Here is a 20,795-nt window from a genome sequence, read left to right on the forward strand (position 1 = left end):
GCTGTGTTGGTGTCACTTGGGGAATTTTGAGAGATGCTGTTGTCTGAGGCTTACCTCAGGATGGAATATTATCAGGCGTGTATACAGTCTAAGCATGATAAATATAGAAAGTTCATAAAGTGATTCTAGTGGACAGCAGAGCCATAGGCTCTGTGGCCAGGTGTATAAGAAGTCTTGACTGCAATGTGTTTTCCTAGAGATAGAAGGACCAGGGATGCGCTTGCCCTTTGACTGGGGTTTACCACCGAGTGTCTTGCACGGTTGGCCTAGCCTCCTGCATCTTTGTTCTTCAATTGTCCTGCAAATAAGAGAATGGCTTCTCTTTGTTTGGGCTTTCTTGGCTCCTTTCTGCCCATCATCTTTAACCCTGTGATCACCGTCCAATCTCCTAGCCCTAGCCCCTTTGAGTCCCCACCCCATTAAAATTAATCTATTTTTTATGTGTCAGACTCCTCATATTAGGGAAACAAGTAGATAAGCCACTGTTCTCTAAGGCGTAAATGACAGGTAAACAAATATTCTCTCGCTCTCTCTCCGAAGTATATGCCCAGACACCTTAATAATATACTCCCAACGAAATCGCTATAACAACTAGGTGTTCATTTGAAATGGTGGGTCCCAAACTTGGGATGTAATTTTTTTTCTTCTGTTTTTGAGTATCTCAAATTTCCGAGTGGAAGACATTGACAAGGGTCTTTGGGGACCCTCCCCTGTTTTTATCACTTACACCGAAGGCTAACCTTCCACTGCTAAGGCTGCTGATACTGTTCTTGTTAAGTGGTCAGAAGAAGGAACATGGCCGTCCTTGTTGGTGGGTATGTTTTGACTCATGGTCACTCCATGTGTCATAGAGGGAGACCATTCCACAGCGAGAGCAGCTGTTTCCTTGGCTGTCCTCTGAGCAGATGAACTTCTCTAGGTCTTATTCTTTCATGTCTGCCTGGGTGAGTTCTAACCACCAACCTCAAAGTTGAGTGCAAGCCATTTGCATCACCTAAGGACTTTAGAACCAGGAGCCCTTGGGGTTTCGTGATTGTGCATTGGACTGCCAACTGGGATGGCAGCAATTCGAAATCCCTAGCCCCTTCAAGGGAGAAGGATGAGGCTGTTTATTATTATAAAGAGTTATAGTTCCAAAACCCATAAGGGCAGTTCTGCCCTGCCCTATAAGGTCATATGAGTCTGAATTTTTTTAAAGGACCTTAGAAGAAGAACAGGAAGAATCTAATTCTCCCACTAGAGCTTGAGCCTCTGGCGAGAGGCCACCTGTTATTCCTTTCTGTGTGCTGAGTCATCCCTACCACAGAATCTGCAGACTTTTGCTATACAACAAATGCCTTCCACTTTGGTAAATTTTTAAAAATTACAATTCAGTAGCAGTGTACTGAAATGCTACTCTGCCCTGGCTCCTGAACAGGTACTGCCATATGTTATCATATTTCATCTTGGAAAATTGGCATGTACCGTATTAGTTAGGATATGGACTAGTGTAGGAAGCATCTGGCTGATCAAGGTGTTTACTAATGGGTGACTATTTAATCCCCTGCACCTCTGTGTCTCTGCAGACAAGAGCGTTCCAAAATGACTGCTGTTTGTGACTTTGCTGCTAAAAGCATTGAGGGATAACTCAGTTATTTAAGATCTCTTTGAGGCTCTCTTGAATCTTGCATATCCCTGTGATTGTCCTTGAACCTAGTGCTTTTATTATTCTAAAGTTAAGAAACTGTGACTAGTTAAGTAACATTTGCATAGATCAGAGTTTAGGAATGTTTAAGTTCTTTGATGTTTGTTTTGTAACCAATTCCCTTGTGTAAGAAGAGTATATAAACCAAGCTTCAAATATACTGGAGACTTCAGTCCATCAGATTGGAGTCCTCCCGATCCCATGCTTTGTACATAGCTCTTTCTTTTCCTATCATCCGCACGCCTCAGTTGGAACCCAGCTTGATGCGGGATAGCTGGTCTAATCCCCCGCAGACTAGGCTGTATTACAAAGGTATCTCAAAATATACTGTTAGGCAGGTGTGAGTTACCTTCCCGCATAATGGTCCAGTTGCCATTCTTAGCACAAGGCTTCCGTCCTTGGATCTAACGTGGCTGCATCGAGCAATGGGAAGAGGAAACAGATCAGGGAACACAGATGCGTTTCTAGAAGCACAACCGAGAAGTCAAGTCAGAGAAAGCACGTTGGCTCAGATATTCATGATTATACTTAGCCTCGTGGCTATAGGAGTACTCCTATGTAAGGTAGTCTGGATGTGCCCCTTGGTCTTGATTTCCTAGGCCTGCCGTAACAAACTGCCACGCAATAGGTGACTCTCCAGACAGAAACGTATTTCTTTCACAGTCCTGAGGGTTAGAAGCCGACTTCAGTGTACCCACAAAGTTATACTCTCTCTGCCGCGCTAGGGGAAGGTCTCCCCGTGTCTATTTCAACTTGGGTGGGACGGGCCATTTCTTGGTGGTCCTTTGCCTGCAGGTAGTTCTCCCATGTTTCCCTGTCCCTGTGTGAGACTGTCTGCACGGCTGTCCTCTCCTGTGGGACCTCAGTCATGTAGGATTAGAACCCACCTTAACTTCACATTAGCCTGACGGGTCACATCGCCAAAGTAAAGTCCTACTCCCCCAAACCAGGTCACAGTCACAGGTCCAGGAGTTGGAATTTCAGCATCATGTCTTGGGAGGACACATCCACTTTATGAGACCATCTCAAACTGGGTAGTGATATTATTAAACGATGAGGAAAGGATATGGATGGGAATGGCCCGTAAGATAGCTCATAGTTATGGATAGACATCCTGATTCTTATTAAGGTTAGAAATGAGATATGGAAACATGCTTCGCACTTGCCTAGAAAGGTCCTCTGTTCTGTCAGTGCATTCAGAATTAAGGCTTTGTAGCCAGTGTAAGAAGGGGCCCTTGGTGCAGTGGTTATGAGTTGGCCTTCCATCTGTAAGGTCAGAAGTTCAAAACCACCAGTGCTTCATGGGAGAAAAACAGAGCTTTCTATTTCAAAAAATAAAAAAGAGCTACAGTTTCAGAAACTCACAGGGGCAGTTCTACCCGGTCCTATAGGGTCAACATGAGTTGGCATGACCCAATAGCAATGTGTTTGTTTTGTTTTGTTGAGACAGAGTGAGACTCAGTATGTTCAGAATTAAATTAGCTCTGAAAGGATACCTCAGCTTCGAAGAGGTTGGCATCTAGACAAAAACCATCCATTTCTTAATTTGCAGTAAAAAAACATAGCCGGGAACTGAAACAATAAACAGAGCCGGGGACTGAAACATGCATGTAAGCTATTCAGACCTGCTGCGGAGGTACTTGGTATCACTGACAGTGTACAAGCTAATACAAAGCAGAGCAGGCAGTCTGTGAGGTGCTGGGCTAGACCTTGAATCTGACCTATCAAACAATCAACTTTGACCTATGCCCCTAACTTAGTGAGTAGGGAACCTTTGAGCCATTTTACAGGCAAGAAGGTTGATTTCATAGAGAGATTTCCTAGCTAAGAAGCGGTGAAGCCGGTGCTCAAGTCAGGCCTATTTAACACCAAAATGTGGGTTTTTTAGTACACCACGTGACTTACGTGGAAGCGTTCCTAGTAAATGTGGAGGCTTCCGTGGTCATGTTTCCACTGCTGTGCCTCTGCAGTGGTGTCACCGAAGCGGGCAGGGGCTTAGTGTTCGTGAACCTACAGGTGCCACTGCCAGGGTGGCTGTCTATGAAATTCTTGTGTAATGTTTCAGAAGAAATGGATTATTTGGGGGAAAAATTCCTGTAGCTGGTTCTCCCAACAAAAATATTTCTTGTATGTCTAGCTTGCGTGTATTCCTATACCGACATGGGGAAAACTCTATGCTAATCTACCTTCTGAACTTTCTAAGGTGCTCCTGTCAGAGGTGCCATTCTTACCCACTTACAGTGATGCTTCAAGTCACCTGGTTTCCTCCGCCCTGGCTGTACATACCCCGTTGTTTTCATGGCTGCCAGTTTGAGGAGGTGCCTGGTGGCACAGTGGGCTAAGCACTGGGGTGCCCACCATAAGGTCACAAATCCACCCACCATTGTGTCAGAGGACGATAAGACCATCTGCCCCTGTAAAGAATTACAGTCTCGGAAACCCTAAGGGCCAGCTCGACTCAGTCTTACAGACAGGGTTGGTGTATGTAAGTTGCTAAAGACTCGATGGCAGTGGGTTCAGTTGAATTGGGATGGCATTTTTTTCTATTTTTGTTTGTTTTTTAATTCCTTTACTTGGGGGCTCGTACAACTTTTATCACAATCCATGCATCCGTCCATTGTGAAAAGCACATCTGTACATTTGTTACCATCATCATTCTCAACACATTTTCTTTCTACTTGAGCCCTTGGTATCAGCTCCTCATGTTTCCCCTCCCTCCTTCACCCTTCCTCCTTCCCTCACAAACCCTTGGTAATTTATAAATTATTATTATTTTTCCATGTCTTACACTGTCTGATGTCTCCTTTCACTATCCCCCAGGGAGGGAGTTATATGTACATCATTGTGATCGGTTCCCCCTTTCTCCCCACCTTCCCTTTCCCCTCCTGGTATCTCTACTCTCATTATTGGTCCTGAGGGGTTTATCTGTCCTGGATTCCCTGTGTTTCCAGTTCTGTTCTGTACAAGTGTACATCCTCTGGTCTGCTGGATTTATAAGGTAGAATTGGGATCATGATAGTCGGAGGAGGGGGGAAGAGGAGGAAGCATTAAAGAACTAGAGGCAAGTTGTATGTGTCATCATTGCTAAACTGCACCCTGACTGGCTTGTCTTCTCCCTGAGACCCTTCTGTAAGGGAATGTCCTGTTGCCTACAGATGGACTTTGGGTCTCTACTCCACACTCCCTCTCATTCACAATGATAGGATTTTTTGTTCTTTGATGCCTGATACTTGATCCTTTCAACACCTTGTGATCATACAGGCTGGTGTGCTTCTTCCCTGTGGGCTTTGTTGCTTCTGAGCTAGATGGCCGCTTGTTTACCTTCAAGCCTTTAAAACCCCAGACACTATATCTTTTGATAACCAGGCACCATCAGCTTTCTTCACCACATTTGCTTATGCACCCATTTTATCTTCAGCAATAGTGTCAGGAAGATGAGCATCATGGGATGCCAGTTTAATAAAACCAAGTATTCTTGCATTGAGGGAGTACTTGAGTAGAGGCCCAATGTCCATCTGCTACCTTAATAGTAAACCTATAAATATATGCACATAGATCTATTTCCCCATCATCATATATAAATATATTTACATAGGTACATGTCTATATTTAGACCTCTATAAATGCCCTTTGCCTCCTAATCCCCTCCTCTATTTCCTTTTACTTTCCTCTTGTCCCACTATTATGTTCAGCCTTCATTTGGCTTTCAGTAATTCCTCTCAGTTACATCGCCCTTGGTCAAGCCCTACCATGCCTCCTACACCCTTCTCGCCACTGATTTGGATCACTTGTTATTCCCTTGTCCCTGGGTTTGTTAACACCTACTTTCTTTCCCCCGCCTCCCACTCTCCCATGTCCCCCTGGAACTGTGGGTCCCATTGTTTTCTCCTCCTGATTGTTTATCCTGTCTATCTTATCTAGATAGAACTGCAGAGATAATAATATGAATAATAAACAAGACAGAGCAAAACAAACCAACAAAAGGAAACAAAACAAAAAACAATGACCAAAAAAAGCCTGTAAATAGTTCAAGGTCGTTTGTTGACCTTTAGGAGTGTTTTCCGGTAGAGTCTGATGGGGTGCCACACCCTGGCCCCAAAGTCTAATTTTGGTATTCCCTGGGGACTTTGTTCTCCTTGCACACCCTTAGGGGATGGCGTTTGTATAGTTGCTGACTTTGTCACATTTTCTAGTATTTTGGCTCCAGTATTATGCTAATTAGCAGCCACTGTGTCAGTTCATCTCCCTGAGGGGTTTGTAATAGGTGAGTTGAAATAACATAAATATGACTTATAATGTGTATGAGTCAAAATAAATTAAAATGGCTGAATGTAAATCACAAAATGTGTATGAAGTGTTGCATGTAAACTGATCACCTGATCAGTATACCTTCAACTAATTCCCAATACAAAAGTTTCTACAAATAAAAACGATGGAAAGATCAGCTAAAACAAGCCAACAAAAACCAAAGGCCTCTCAGGGTGGAATGTGTGTGTCCATCTCACCTCCTCCCATCCCTATCCCTTATCAATGCATACCCTTTGGTTTTCTCCTCAAGAGTTATGGGAAAAACAATTTCTCATTTCAAGTTTACTATGCCAATGGGGCATCAGGATTCCAGGGAAAGGGCAGCTTGCCAGCTCCAGGCTGAGGTCATGTGTTTGTTACCGAGACTTTGCCAGCTGTCCCGCTTGATGATGCAAACTGCCTGAAATGATGCTCCCGTCGGGCGTGGGCAGCACTGGCCTCATCCCGGCCACAGCTCCGTGAGGGCAGGAGCTGGACAGCAGAAGGGGGCCTGTACTTATCCTTCCTCCAAAACGCTCCATGAGAACACATATTAACTCTTAGGTAACCGGACCCTGCTTCCAAACAAGATCACATTCACAGGGATCAGGGCTTAGGACTTCAACAGATCTTTGGAGGGAGACATAATTAAATCCATAATAATCAGGTCTACTACATACAAACATATTTGGATCTAAGGGCATATGTATCCAATGAACTTTTTCAAAACTCACACCCACCCACTGGTTTCACTAGAGAAAGATCTGACCATCTGCTAGTGTACAGATTACAGCCTAGATATAAAAAAAAATAAGATTACAGCCTAGAAAACTCTGTTGGGCAACCCCACTTTGTCACATGGGATTGTTATCCATTGAAATTGCCTCAGTGACATCTAACACCCACCACCGCCACTCAGTAAAACACATGGATTGACCACGCTCATCATCTCCCAGCACTTAACCTGCAGGGGTCTAAGAAACTATATTTTCAGGATAGTCCCTAGGGAACCCTTACGGCCAGGCACTTGGAAACCATAAAGACAAGGTGCATGAGAAGTCGTTGCATGTAGGGAGAAGTCTTAGCGTGTAGGGAGGAGAGTCCCCACTGCCTGTTTCGCACAAGGTGCTTTCCACGAGCCGGTGCTTACTGCGTTGTAAAATTCAGGAACTGAAGTTAGCAGGGTAGGAGGTGTAGAGGCAACTGTGAATCGCTCTTCCTCAGTTGTATGGCAGTGGCGGGGGAAGAGTGGCCAAGTCCTCACCCCTCTGCAGCCTTGGAGGAAGGCATGGTTCATTTGGAACAAGCTCCCCTCCTCTCGGGGCCTCTTCCTCTTGGATCCCTGAGACACAGGACTGTGCGCTGGTCTGATCAGAAACAACAGGAGCATCAAGGGGCTCTCTCATGTGTCACTCACTCTAAGACCTGTTCTTTCAAAACAGGGATCACACATGCACACACAAGGTGGTGACACACGGACTGTAGCCAGACCTTGTAAAAGAGTGTTGTCCTCGCCGGGCGGACTAGGGGTCTCTCCTGGCCCCAACCAGGCAAACAGGGGCCCATGCATGCTATTTCTTTATTTTGGACACGATTCTCCAAGGAACACCATTCACAGGGGTTGCCTGATTCATAACAGTAGCAAAATGACAGTGATGGAATAGCAACTTCAAGTAGCAAATAATTTTATGGTTGGGGGGGGGTCACCACCACATGAGGAATTGTCTTAAAGGGCCACGTCATTAGGAAGGTTGAGAACCACTGCAATAGGTTATAGCCTAAGGAGCCCTAGTGGTGGAGTGGTTACTAGTTGGGCCGCAGTCCTCAAGGCTGGCAGTTCAAAACCACCTGTAGCTAGATTGGACTTTCTGCTCCTATGATAGTCTCAGAAACTCACTATATGTCAGCACTGACTCCATGGCAGTGAGTTTGTTTATATATATATAAGTTATAGCCTAGGGAAACTTACGGGATAGCCCTACTCTGCCCTAAAGGGTCACTCACTATGAGTGTGGTAGTTACCTAATCTGGTGTCAATTTAGGACTTGAGAGGATTAAGTGGACTCTAGTCTGTCAATCAGCTCATAGACAATGAGGCTTCTATGTGGGCATGGTCTTCTCCTTAGGATTCTGGGAACTCGGATATTTCCTCCTTAGACGCAAGAAACACTTGTCTCTGGAGACTCTCTACTGACAAGGCTCAAGACTCATTCCCTGAGAGACGCTCTCCTGACAAGACACATGGCACTACGCTGATAGACCTCATGCCGGGGGAACTGGAAGAGCCTCGTGGAGACCCCTGCCAGCACTGAGATGCTTGTACCGCCACTGGATCCACAAGACTTCCCACCCATTGCCCTGTGATTGCCCTGCATTTGGTGTCATTGCATGTGTTCTGTGAGTCTGAAGAGGACTTTACAGATTGGTATCAGACATATGGGCTAATAGCAGACTTAGGGACTTGATCTGGACTGGGCTGGGATGCTTTCTCAATATTCAATTGCTCTTGGATCTAAACCTGTTTCTTATAGATGTATGAGTCTCCATGAATTTCTCTACTCTTCCCAGGCTGACACAATGAGTCAGAATAGGTCCGGGTAGCAACCAAGGCAGTGCACCCCGGAGCTCTATGATAGGGTACCCTGGTCGTCATTGGTTACTGATGGATGACAGTTGGAACCTGCGCAAAGGCTCCATGGGAAAAATGCAATGACTTGCACCTGTAGTTTTCACAGCCAAGAACCCCGATGGCGAAGTTCTACCCTGTCACGTGGGGTGGCTATGTGTTGGAAACGACTTGAAGTCACCAGCAACATCACCACGCCTGCCACTAATTTTTGGTTCACATTCCGGAGGCTGAAATGAAATCGAGTTGCTATTCATTGTGAAAACCCGGCTTTAGAAAACCTGGGTTTTAGAACATAGTGGCATCTCGGTCGTTTCCTTTATTTGTTAACACACATCTGAGCGCCTACTGTGTGCAGGGCACGATGAAAGAGGCGCCCGAGCCTTCGCCAGCCTCAACAAGAGAGGGAGGGCCTGCTGAAAGCCACGTTGCCAAATCAGGTTCTGTTTCAGATGGGCCTGGGAACTCGCATTTCTAACATGCCCATGACGCTGGTCCCCAGGAGCAAGTCCCCAGCCTCCTAGCCCAGCCGTCTAGGGCTCTTGGACCAAAGAGATCCAAGGTAGAGACCTGTCATCTTGGCAGGTCAGCAGGGGAGGCATCAGGAGGCAGAGGCGCCTTTAGACAGTTCCTTTAGAGTCTGGTGGCGTAGCGGGTAACAAGGGGACTGCTAACCGGGAGGTCAGTCTTTGAAACCCCCAGCAGCTTGGTGGGAGAGCGAAGAGACTTTGTGCAGTAACAGACTCGGAAACCCACCGGGGCACTTCTATCCTGTCCCACGGAGCCCCTCCGAATCGGAATCAGCTCGGTGGCAGTGAGTTGTTTTGTCGGTTATCTTGAGAGTCTAACCCGCAGTCACCCCGCAAACTGCCAGCAACCCCGAAGGCGTGCCCTGCCCTTCTAAAGACTGAGAGGAGGGGCCGCGGGAAGGAGCCGGCCCCCGACGAAGGCAGCGGAGGGTGGACAGGCTCGGGGTTCGCGGGCGCCCTCCCCGGCAGGCCTCCACGGAGGAGGCGCCGACCGCGTGCGCCCCGAGCCAAGCCCCGCCTGCGCTGGCGGCCGGCGGCGGGAGGTCCGGGCGGCGGCGGCGCGAGGCGGGGCTCCACGACCCCCGTCCTCCCCGGGCCCCGCGTCGGAGTCGCCACCCGGATCGGCCTCGAGGCGCAGCCCCAGGCGGCGGGCGAGCCATGGCCCAGCGGGGCGAGGAGGCTGGGTCCAGGCCCGAGAGCGCGGTGCAGATCCGCGTCGCCATCCAGGAGGCCGAGGACGTGGAGGAGCCGGAGGAGGAGGAGGACGGCGCGGAGGCGCGGGGCGCCGGGGACCCCGCGCGCTATCTCAGCCCCGGGTGGGGCAGCGCCAGCGAGGAGGAGGCCGGCCGCGGGCACAGGTAGGCGCGGCGCGGCGCGGGCCCGGAGAAGGTGGGCTGGGAGGAGAGGGGCGCCGGGGCGCGGCCTCGGATCCCCGCGCCCCCACGGAGCGAGTTCGGAGAGCTGATGGTCCTCAACAGCTCGGCGGGCAGAGGGGGCTCAGGGGAGTCCCTCGCCGGGAAACAGCCTCGGGAGGCGTCCGAGTGGGTCAGGACCAGCCTTTGGCAGTGGCCGGGCCCTGTTTGCAGTTTGGTCACGGGACCCAGGCTCCCAAGGCCAATGGCGGGACTCCGAGAGGCCTGGATGTAGGGTGCCCTGGCATCCAAGAGGAAGCCTTTGCTGGGACATCTTCGTTGCTCTCACACGGAGAGCGCACCCAGAAGCTGTACGACGCGGGTCCAGCCCAGCCCAGTGTTCACCCCTGAGGCTGGGACGCCGCACTGTGGGGGGGTGGGTGGGGAGGAAGGTCCCTGTCACTATCCATCACCCGTCTGTTCATCTGTCCAAATGGCTTCGCTAACACTGCTAACACTTGCTGATGGGGAGCCCAGCAGGAGAGATTTTTATGGTGCAGTGAAGGCTTGCGATTCAGGGCTGGCTGCTTGCATCCCCTGACCAACACCCACTCACACTTCATCCCAAATCCAGGAATCCCCATTTTCAAACGGCCTTCCCCACCTGACATCTATGCCTGCCTCTTCACCGTTTTCTTGCCTTGGGGTTGGGCTTCTTAGTGATGGGGGTCTGGAGCTTGTATGATCCCTTGCTACCCGTGGCCCTGGGCCTCTGCGCTTTGTCATCAGCATAGGTTGTTGTCCATTAATGCCATGATCCTTCTACACTGTGATTTTGTTCCTGCTGTAGAAACGAGAAAGCTTAAGGGATAAGCGTAGCCAACGACAGAACTTGCAGGTTCTAGGAAATGCCAACAGGCATTTATAAGAGCCCTCTCTCTCTCTCAGGATTCTGTGCACACGATTCTAGCTGTCACGATTCTGTAGGCTAACTTCCTGGCAGGCCTGGATTTACTTTACTGGCAGACACTCAACTCAAGGATACAAGGATGCGGGGGACTCGAGCCATTCTTCGTCACTGGGTAGCCCTTCCCTAGTGGTCTTTGGGGCCCAAAGATGCCGGGAAATCCAGTGGGGACAGGGCTATTTGAGTTGGACAGCCCAGCCCAACAGTTGAGCATTGGCAAGCTGGGCCACAGTGCACGACACAGTAAATCGCAGTAAAAGCCGCTCTCGGAACGCTGTGGAGCCTGACTCACCCATTCATTCAGCTCTGTGTGAAGGAGCCCTAGTCACTGACCTTGAGTAGCTCACAGTTTTGAGGGGAAGGTGGCCACCTAGTCAGATACTTCCAGGTCATGGTAAAATAGCCCCTAGTGGAGTATCCCTCTGACTTTATTTGCCTGTCATTGTGGTAAACAGTGGTCTCGTGTCCTGGAAGCTGTTTGGAGGTGGAGCCATGACCGCTATGCTGTCAACGCCCACTCTTATAAACAGAATAGAGCTGCTCGATAGGGCTCCCTCCGCTGGGATCTTTACTGACACAGATTGCCACGCTTTCCGCTATGGAGAGGCTGGTAGTGGATTTGAACTGCCAGCCTTTTGATGACAGACAGTCGCTTAACCACTGCATCACCATGGCTCCTTTTTGTACCATTATCAGATACTAAATAACTAAACTTATGGCCATCAAGTCGATGCTGACTCTTTGTGGCCCTAGAGGACAGGGTTGGACTGCCCCTGTGAGTTTCTGAGACTGTGGCTTTTGACAGGAGTAGAAAGCCCTGCCTTTCTCCTGCAGAGTGGCTGGTGGTTTCAAACCGCTGGCCTTGCAGTTAGCCGCCCACTGGGAAACCACTATGCCACCAGGGCTCCGGAACTAGAGGACTCTGATTTCTTGGGCCCAGGAAGATCCTGATGCTCCATCCCGGTGGGCCACTTGCCCTTGCCCTTCACCTGTTCCTTTTCAGAGATGTTCTCTCCCAGCTCCAACCGCTGGAGTCCTGTGGAATGTTCCTGCTTTGCACTGGCACGGAGGTGACCCCAGGGGGCGCTTCATCATGGCAGAGCTGGCAGAGCCCAGCTGGCAGGGATTCAGAGCACCAGGACCCCCAGCCAAGAGTGGGACCCGTCGTGCCTCTTACTGGGCCCAGGCTGGCTCAGCAGCAGTAACTGTCCTCTGTGGGCATTTCATGGCTGTGGGAACCTACAAAAGAAAGTCCCCCTCGCTAAAGCTGGCAGAGATAGAGCATCTACTCACACTATTTTCTAAAGTCACCACTGTCAACATTTTCTGCTACAGTGACACTACCTTCTTCCAGCTCCCTCCGCACAGGACATTGTAGTTGCAGGCTTGTGCACACCCCTCTGGAGATCCCTCTGATGGATTGATGGATTTCCCAAACAAACTCCATTGCCATCTAGTGGATTCGGTGCCCTGTGAATTCAAAAACTACAGAAGGATTTAATTGCTCCATGGGTGTAGCACAGACTCTTTCAAAACAAAACAAACAAACCTGGCAGAAGCCTTTAGTAAACCCGAACGTGAAGCTTTTGCTTCCCAACAAATCGACCTCATAGCCCTCACGGCTTCTGAAGGCAGAGCGGCTTTCTTCCTAACCCACAGGCAATCGGTTGCTTTTTTATTGACACCACATCAAGCACTCACATTGTTTTCTTTCGAAATGTTCTGAGGTCGCAGGCTCGCCCAATAAGTGTCTCGGACTAGCTCTCACCGCCCTCCAGGAACGAGCAGGTACATCATCACGGTGGGGGCAGGGAATGACCTTGGTGCAAGTGTTCCTGGCCTTTTTAATCACCAAGGTGGCTTTTCTGTTTCCTAAAGAGTTTCTAGTACATCCTCATGATTATCCTGCCTCCTTCATGAAAACCTACCTAAACTCAACCCCATGGGGACCCCCAAGTGCCCCCCATAACCTTTGAGCTGGCCTCTCTGCTGAGCTGGCCTCTCTGTAGCACAGACTCTTAGGTGCTAACCTTCTAGCTGAACGATGAATGGTTTGAACCTGCCCACAGGTGCCTTGGACAACAGGCCTGGTCACCTGCTTCTGAAAGCCGGGTGGGGTCCTTCTGCCCTGGACAGACAGGGGTGCCATAGGTCAGGATCGACCAAGGGCAACTTCCAAAAACCGTCGGGCTGAGAGCCTTTCTTCTGAGGTGCCGTGACAAACCCCAAACCACACTTGTTCCCATCAAGTCCCTTCTGATTCATGGCCACCCTGTCGTGAGCCGTCCAGCGCAAACCAGTCAGCTCTGGAAACTTTGCTGCCTCGTCCCTGTCACCCACATCCCCACCTTAAAGCTCTGTTGTTTCATGGGAAATCTGTGTTCTGTGAGTTCAGGGGCTTTCCTGCCACATTCTTCCTGTATTCTTATGGTCCAACACAATACCCAGTACTTGGTAAGAACTCTGTAACAGCTACTGACTGAATTCATGGCTCTCCTTGCACTTACTCCGCTATGTTGAACTCCTGGCCTGTGTCTCTTCCACGAGACAGTGAGATCCTTGAAGACACACACTTTCCTGACACCCCTTTGTCCCCACTCCTGCTCTTTACTAAAATCTGGTAAAGTTTTCCAAGAGCCCACTGTGGGTAAAGTGCAGAGATAAGGGTAAAGGGAAATGGAGCCTAAAGTAAAACGAATCTAATCTGAACCCAGGTCAGCCAGTGTAGTTGTGCCAGATGCCTCAGGTTTGGGGGGTTGCTTACACATCTCCCAGTTTGATCAAACCACTGATGGTATGCACTCACATAAGAGGAACTTCCATAAGGACTTTAGTTAAACAGTATGGGACTTTATGTTATCACCTATAGAATTCTCTTTAAGTTCAAGCTCCTTTTTATTCATAGATTTTCCAATCACTAGTATATAGGGTCGCTATGAGTCGGCACTGACTTGCTGGCAGCAAGCTCGTGTTTGGGGAATACATGTGGTAAGGGCCCCTGTGGTGCTATGGGATAAGCACTGGGCTGCTAACCACAAGGTTGGCAGTTCAAATCCACCAGCCACTCTGTAGGGGAAAGATGAGGCTGTCTTCTCTCATAAATACAAAACCAAACTGACTGCCATCAAGTACATTCCACCTCATAGTGACCCTACAGGACGGAGAAGCACTGCTCTTGTGGTTTTCCTAGCCCGTAACTGTTTATAGGAGTGAAAGGTGTTAGCTTCCTCCCAAGGAGCAGCCGGAGGATTCAAACTGACGATGCTGTGGTTAGCAAGGCAACACGTAGCCCACTGTGCCACCAGGGCCCCTCCAGAAAGAGCTCGTCCAACCTTGGAAACTAGAGAGTAGCTGTATTCTGCCTGGAGGATAGGATCTCTAGGGGTTGGAATGGCCTTGGTGGCAATGGGCTTGGTTTGGTTGGACTTGGTTCAGGTACTCCAATGGAGACACACTTTCATTTCAAGACTGGGCATGTGATCGCACTCCTAAATGGGCCAAAGTACCATAGCCTGAAATGGCCCGAGGTTGGTGTGTGACCTTCCCTACTTTCCCCAGGGAGAAGGAAAATCGCTTTCATCAGCTTCAGCTACATCAGGCTGATTCCTGTGAGACTAAGGTCACACCTCCCTCCACTCTCCAACCATCCCTCCCGAGGCACGCTCTGCTTTTCCGAAGGGCTTGATAATGCCTGGCAATGGCTGCACAGAACTCACAGAAAATGCTCTTGGCTTCTTCTTTTCTCTCTCTTTTTTAGGGATGTAGCAGGCTGTAATCCAGGTGAGAAATGTTCAGGAGGCAGATGCAGTTGCTCTATCAGGACAGTGTCTTTACTTCCATGTTGTAGACAGGCCTCTGTTTGTCTCTCGGTTCCTTGACTTGGCCTCTGCCCTGCTCAGGCAACATTACAGAGCTGTGCTAGGGCTGACAATAAATGCCCCAAAGGGCGTGCTGCCCTGCTGAAAACCTCGGCTTCAGGGCACTCTGCTCCAACCTTGTGGGCCAGCAAACTCAGCTCCTCCGATTGAGTGCCCAGAGCTTCCCATTCCTCAAGCCAGACTCCAATTCAAAAGCATTCAGCTGTCCATCCTGTGTGGGCTGGGAAATCGACTCCTCCCGCTGGCTCCTGATTCTTCTGCTGCTTCTCCTCTGGGGTCAAAGCTGTCTTCTAGATCAAGGAAGGTCAGTGAGCAGTGGAATTGGAGTCCAAAGGAGACACTCCACATCTGCCTCTTCTACTTTGTTGATAGTAAGATCCCCTCTTCCTGCTTCAGAGATTAGCTGGTTTTATATCCAGCAGGACGGTATTCATCCACTCTGCCAGTAGTCATTTAGAATTGAATCATATAATTCATTCAGTATCTTCCTCCCAGCCTCTTACCCATACTCATTAGTAAAATGAAGGCTATTTGGTGGAAGTAACAAAGACTATTGCTAGAAGCGTTACATTAAATAATTCACTGCATTGCAAGGACACTGACCCATCAGATCCCATCCATCCAAATAAGACAGTGCCCAAGCCTAAGGTTTTTATCGTGGGTCTAGTATCACCACATGTGGCTACTTTGATCCTCCCCGTAAGAATACACATTCATGAGGAATACAAATAATTCTCTCTTTTTTGTTCCTCTGAGTTGAGGAGGGATGGTTTGATTGACCTAATCAAGTCAATCCTCTGTCAAAGAATTATTGTAAATATAATACCAACATTATCAAAGCACATGGATCTTTTACTTGCCAAAATCAAGCGTCTTGTACTTGGTATATTAGTTGCAGAGAGGTTTCTAGAAACTCTAGGAAATTTAGAAACTGAAACGCATGTGGAAAACCTTCAGAAGGGTTCCATGCAATATCTTTCTTGTAATCTTGTTATCTGGGTCAGATGGACATGGAATCTGAGCATGAACTGGCCTCTGCCACGTGGCTTGCTCAGGTCTCAGCATGGCTCCCACGGCTTGCCAAAAGGAAGGTGAAGCAGAGAGAGAGAGATGGTCCACCTCTAGGTCGAAAGAGAGGAGGGTCCCAGGATGCTCATGAAACGGCCATGCCCACAAGGAGGCTTTATCAGCCTGTGACCTCATTAACAGGCTAGACTCCACCCCTAGATCTATTTATCAAGTTGACATGAAATTAAATAACTACCACAGATGCCATTGACTTACATGTACAATCATTTAAAGGTGATTGTTAACATTGATAGTAGCAAATTGTACTATGAGTTTGTATAAGAGAGAAGCCACTGGGTTGACTTTTCATGCATAGATGGTAGAGAGGGACTAGCAATCCAGATTTTGATTAAGTTACAGTCACTGACTACTTATTGACATAGTTTAGTGGAGTTTAGTATACTCACTGCCACTGAGTCGATGCTGACTCATAGCAACCATAGAAGACAAGGTAGAAGTGCCCCTGTGAGTTTCCGAGACTAACTTTTTGTGAAAGTAGAAAGCCCATTCTTTCTCCCATGGAGGGGCTGGTGGATTTGAACTGCTGATCTTTCAGTTAGTAACCCAACATATAAGCACTATGCCCCAGGATTCCTGGGGATTAACATAAGTAGTGAGAAAAAACTGGAGGACAGCTGCATAATGAAGTAAAGATTCTCTAAAGTAAACAGCAAAGCAAGTAATAGGAAAACACCAGCTGCAATAAAATAAGTTCCTTCGCTATGCAGGAGAGAATCATGTTTCAACAGGGGAGAAGTCTGCAGGGATGAAGCAAAGGTCATAATAAATACAAAGAGTTGAGATCTATCAAACAAAGCTCAGAGATTCCTGCAGGTGGTGTGTTTGTGTTCCACTCTGGGACCAGCTGCCTATCTCAGATATCATCTGCTTCTGGCCACTTGGACATTTCAAGATGATCTTCAGATTTCCAGAAGGTTGACAGGTCCATGACTGAGTCTTACCCTCTTTTCGTTAAGACAAATGACTCGTTATAACTACCTGCAGTTTAGCAGCAGAGACATTAGTTAGGAGGACCAAGTGGAGTTCTCTTCCATAACACTCAAGGGTATCCTTTAATTGATGCCTCTCAATATACATAATTGCCTCCTCCCCCCAAACAGGCAAATTTTAATATCTAAGTTGTTTGTGTTAAGAAAACCTCCCTAATTACTGAGGGAAAAATAACTTTGAGAATATTGAATTTAAGATTAAGAATATTTCAGTCATCCCGGTTAAACAATATTAGAACCAGCATAAGCAGAAAATAATGGAGGACCATGGATCTCTTGGTGATTGCATCATGTGGGGCAAATTTTGGGGGTCCAGCTGGGGTTGGTCTTAAATTTAAAAGCACCAGAGGAAGGACTTTGGTCTAAGATAGATTCGAACTCTCAGAAAGTATGGTCTATTGGATTTTTATTGTACTGTGAGTTCTTTCCACAAGGCCAGAAGATTGATGATGATGCTGAGAACAATGGAATCGCTGAAAAATATAGGAAATTGAGCATATTTCTTAAAATACCTGTTCACGCAAATCACCTCCTCTGTTGATACAGAAAATTTGAGAGTTGAATGAAACTAAGTTGCCCGTCAAGCATAGATCCAAAAGACAGGGAGAATTTCCCAGGCAAGACCTTGGAATACTTTCCTGGGGACGATGAGGGCAAATGGGGCAAGGAGATTTGCCACGGTTGGCAGCTTCAGAGAATTGTCCCCAGTACTATTTGCTTAACATTCCAAGCATCTTAGCTAGTCCTGAGTGAGTGCCTTCACGAAGGCCCACATTGTAGGAGTATGTCATCAAATTTGGGAGGACAGACTTTTGCCTGGGCCCTGTCCATAATTGTGAAAACATCCTGCATGTGAAAACTTGTTAAATTTTTCCGTTTCAACCATGGTTGGTGTTTGAAAAGCCTCGATTTGTCTTATCTGAGTCAGGATAGAAAGTGCCCTGTTTCCCTGAAAATAAGACAGTGTCATATTAAATTTTGCTCCCAAAGATGTGCTAGGTCTTATTTTCAGGGGATATCCTATTTTTCCATGAAGAAGAATATGGTACACATTTATTGTTGAACAAAGAAAAGGGAAATTTATTACCATGGTACGGTAGTAGTTGTCATCACAAACCAGCATAACCAGACAATCTGTGAATCCTACAGTATCAAGAATTTGTTGTTACTACCATTATTTCTGTGTACAACAATCTATGGTACATTTACTCATTTATTCAGTGACAGTCATGTCATCATCTTCTGGAACAGCAGCATAACAATCCACACCCTTATTTTCGGGGGGAATCCTTATATATCAGCGAGAGGCAAAACTGTAAGTAGGTCTTATTTTCAGGGGATGTCTTACTTTTGGAGAGACAGGATAGTTGTTGGTGGTAGTGGAATGAAAGGATTCCCTTCTCTGTTAAAAGAGGAATGATTCTGGAGGCTGCTTGTTCGATCGAACAGCAAGGGGCGCTTTGATTTCCCTCCAGTCTCTGTTTGGTAAACCCACATTTTAACAGTAACCGTCTTCTCAGAGGACAGGAGCAAAGTATCTGAAGGGTCTGCCAGTAGAGTTGCCTTTTTCCCAATCATTCCAGTGAACATTAGGAATCCTCTCCATTTTCATAACATGGAAAAATCATGCCCAGTTCCAAAACAGTACATAGAATTTATTCAAATAACTATGGACTATCCTGAGGTGAGTCTAGAGATTCTGTTAAGAACAAGCAGTTCAGCTTGTTGATCACAGGGAGCCTGGCAATGGCATATCCAGCCTGATAAGGAGAGCTAGTAGGTCCAGGTTTCAATAAAAGCCACCTACAAACAAAATCCAGTCAGGATTAGCTAAAGAGGTTTGTTTCCTTTAGCTGTTTCAGAGATGTCAGACGTTGTTTAATTCAGTCCAGACAGTTATGCAGAGGGTGAATTTCAGTTTCAGAATGTAAGCCAGCCCCAGAATGACTTAAGATTCAATGTGTTCAGAGAAATTCAAGTGTGGCAGACACAGCTTGCGCACATGTGCATCTAAATTTTTCCCAGAACTATAGCAACAGTGCCTTCTACCAACTTGACAGTGGCAGTAACTACTTGGAGATCAGGAGGGTACTGTCTGACTACAAGGTCAAGCTGAATTAAGGCTACAGTAGACAATATGAGCATCCATGAATTTGTTTCTCTAGTCTACCCAACTAACACATATGGCTTGCTGATCTTCTGATACAATTTGAAAAGAATCAGATAGAGAGCCTTTCAAGTATTTATACGGGGGTTGGGCTAACAAAGAGAAACTATGAATCTGTGCTCTACAATAGCTACAACGCTCTGAAAAAAAAATCACGTAATTGTTTCTTAGTCTCCGGCATAGAAAAAGAGAGAGAAATTACCTTCTTTCCTTTGAGGTCAATAGAAACATTTTCTGTAGAAATTACATGGCGTAAGGCTTTAACAGAAGATTGATACAATTGTAGTTTTTCTTTAGAAACTTTGTTACCCAGAGACAGTGTTGTCAGAAATATAAGAAGGCAGAGAAGGGCACAGAAGAGAGAAAGCAAAGGAGAGAGAGAGAGAGAGAGAGAGAGAGAGAGAGAGAGAGAGAGAGAGAGAGAGAGAGAGAGAGAGAGAGAGAGAGACAAGCCAATGGCATAGCCACAGTGGAATAGGTGGAACAGAAATGTGACGACAGTGCAGCTCCTTGTTTTGTTTAGTTAACTTTGAATTAGTATCCTTCAGGGAAGCAATTTTGCTTTCACAATGTCTCTTAGAAGCTTCCAGTTACCAGTGAAAATAGGCCTCCCATTGATTTTTTTTTTTTAGTTGGGAGCCTTTCTTATCAAACTTATCTGTAGAATAGCTAATGTAAATTAACCAAAAGAACCCCAAAGTAGCCATATATTTCCCATACTGCCTTTGTTAAGGTTAGGCCAAAAAGATGAGAACACGCATGTAATAGGACCGTAGCGTTTACTCACGTAGTGGACCAGAGTCCCAGACAATCTTGGCATTGCTCTGAGACACAGAATTCCCCAAAGTTTTTAGAACAGTAAAGAACTGAGGATCAAAGCTTCTGGTTCCCCAAAACTAAATTTAGCATATACATTTTGAGGTTCCTAGACTGTAGCCAAATAAATTGACAGGGATTTTTAAAGAGTCTTGCAAAACAAACAGAATTCCAATAAAATAGAAAGTAACAACACAAAGCAAGTGGTGCTGGAATTCAAAAAGGTTATTTACTTAACCAACTCCTGAGCGTTCCCAGAAAGGAGAGCCCTAAATGGCTCCTCTGATGCTGGAATCTTAAAGACTTGGATTCAAAAAAGTGAGATGTCAACTAAGTCCTCATGGAAGAAGTACACCAGTGTGTGTGATCCAAGGATTGTAAATAAAATAATCCGAATCTGAAGAAGGGAATGGTATCTGAGTTTAAGAAGGCTTGCAGAAGGCTATTGATGACAACGGGAACCAAAATCCATTTGCAGGGTCCACACACGGATTAAGGCTCCAGTGAATCCCCTCTGACCATAGTTAAGTTATCAGAGAACATTGTAAAATTGATATGGCAGATGAAGTTGGGTTAAAATGCAATACCGTATCATTTGATCTCCCTTTTGACCCATTTAAAAATTGTTTCAGTTTTTAATATTTTCTGCTTTAAAAAATCATTTTATTGGGGGCTCATACAACTCTTATCAAAATTCATACATACATCCATTGTGTCAGACGGGTTTGTACATTTGTTGCCATCATCATTCTCAAAACATTTTCTTTCTACTTGAGCCCTTGGTGTCAGCTCCTCATTTCCCCCCCTCTCTCCCCCACCCTCTGTCCCTCATGAACCCTTGATAATTTATCAAATTTTTTTCATGTCTTACCCTGGCCCATGTCTCCCCTCACCCACTTTTCTGTTGTCTG

At 46.8% G+C, this 20,795-nt stretch overlaps 1 protein-coding gene across 2 annotated transcripts in view; it reads left to right on the forward strand.

Annotated features, from left to right (window-relative positions):
- Window positions 1–9,585: 9,585 nt before the first annotated feature.
- Window positions 9,586–20,795, forward strand: part of LARP6 (La ribonucleoprotein 6, translational regulator) — a 28,892-nt gene continuing 17,682 nt past the window's right edge. Inside the window, exon 1 of one of the 2 annotated variants that reach the window (XM_075535371.1) lies at window positions 9,586–9,984. In XM_075535371.1, coding sequence (XP_075391486.1) covers window positions 9,785–9,984 — 200 coding nt within the window. In that variant the 5' untranslated portion in view covers window positions 9,586–9,784. The remainder of the gene's footprint in view (window positions 9,985–20,795) is intronic. The other variant, XM_075535370.1, reaches the window with a different exon arrangement.

This window comes from Tenrec ecaudatus, chromosome 17 (assembly GCF_050624435.1).
Source record: "Tenrec ecaudatus isolate mTenEca1 chromosome 17, mTenEca1.hap1, whole genome shotgun sequence".
Taxonomy (NCBI): Eukaryota; Metazoa; Chordata; class Mammalia; order Afrosoricida; family Tenrecidae; genus Tenrec; species Tenrec ecaudatus.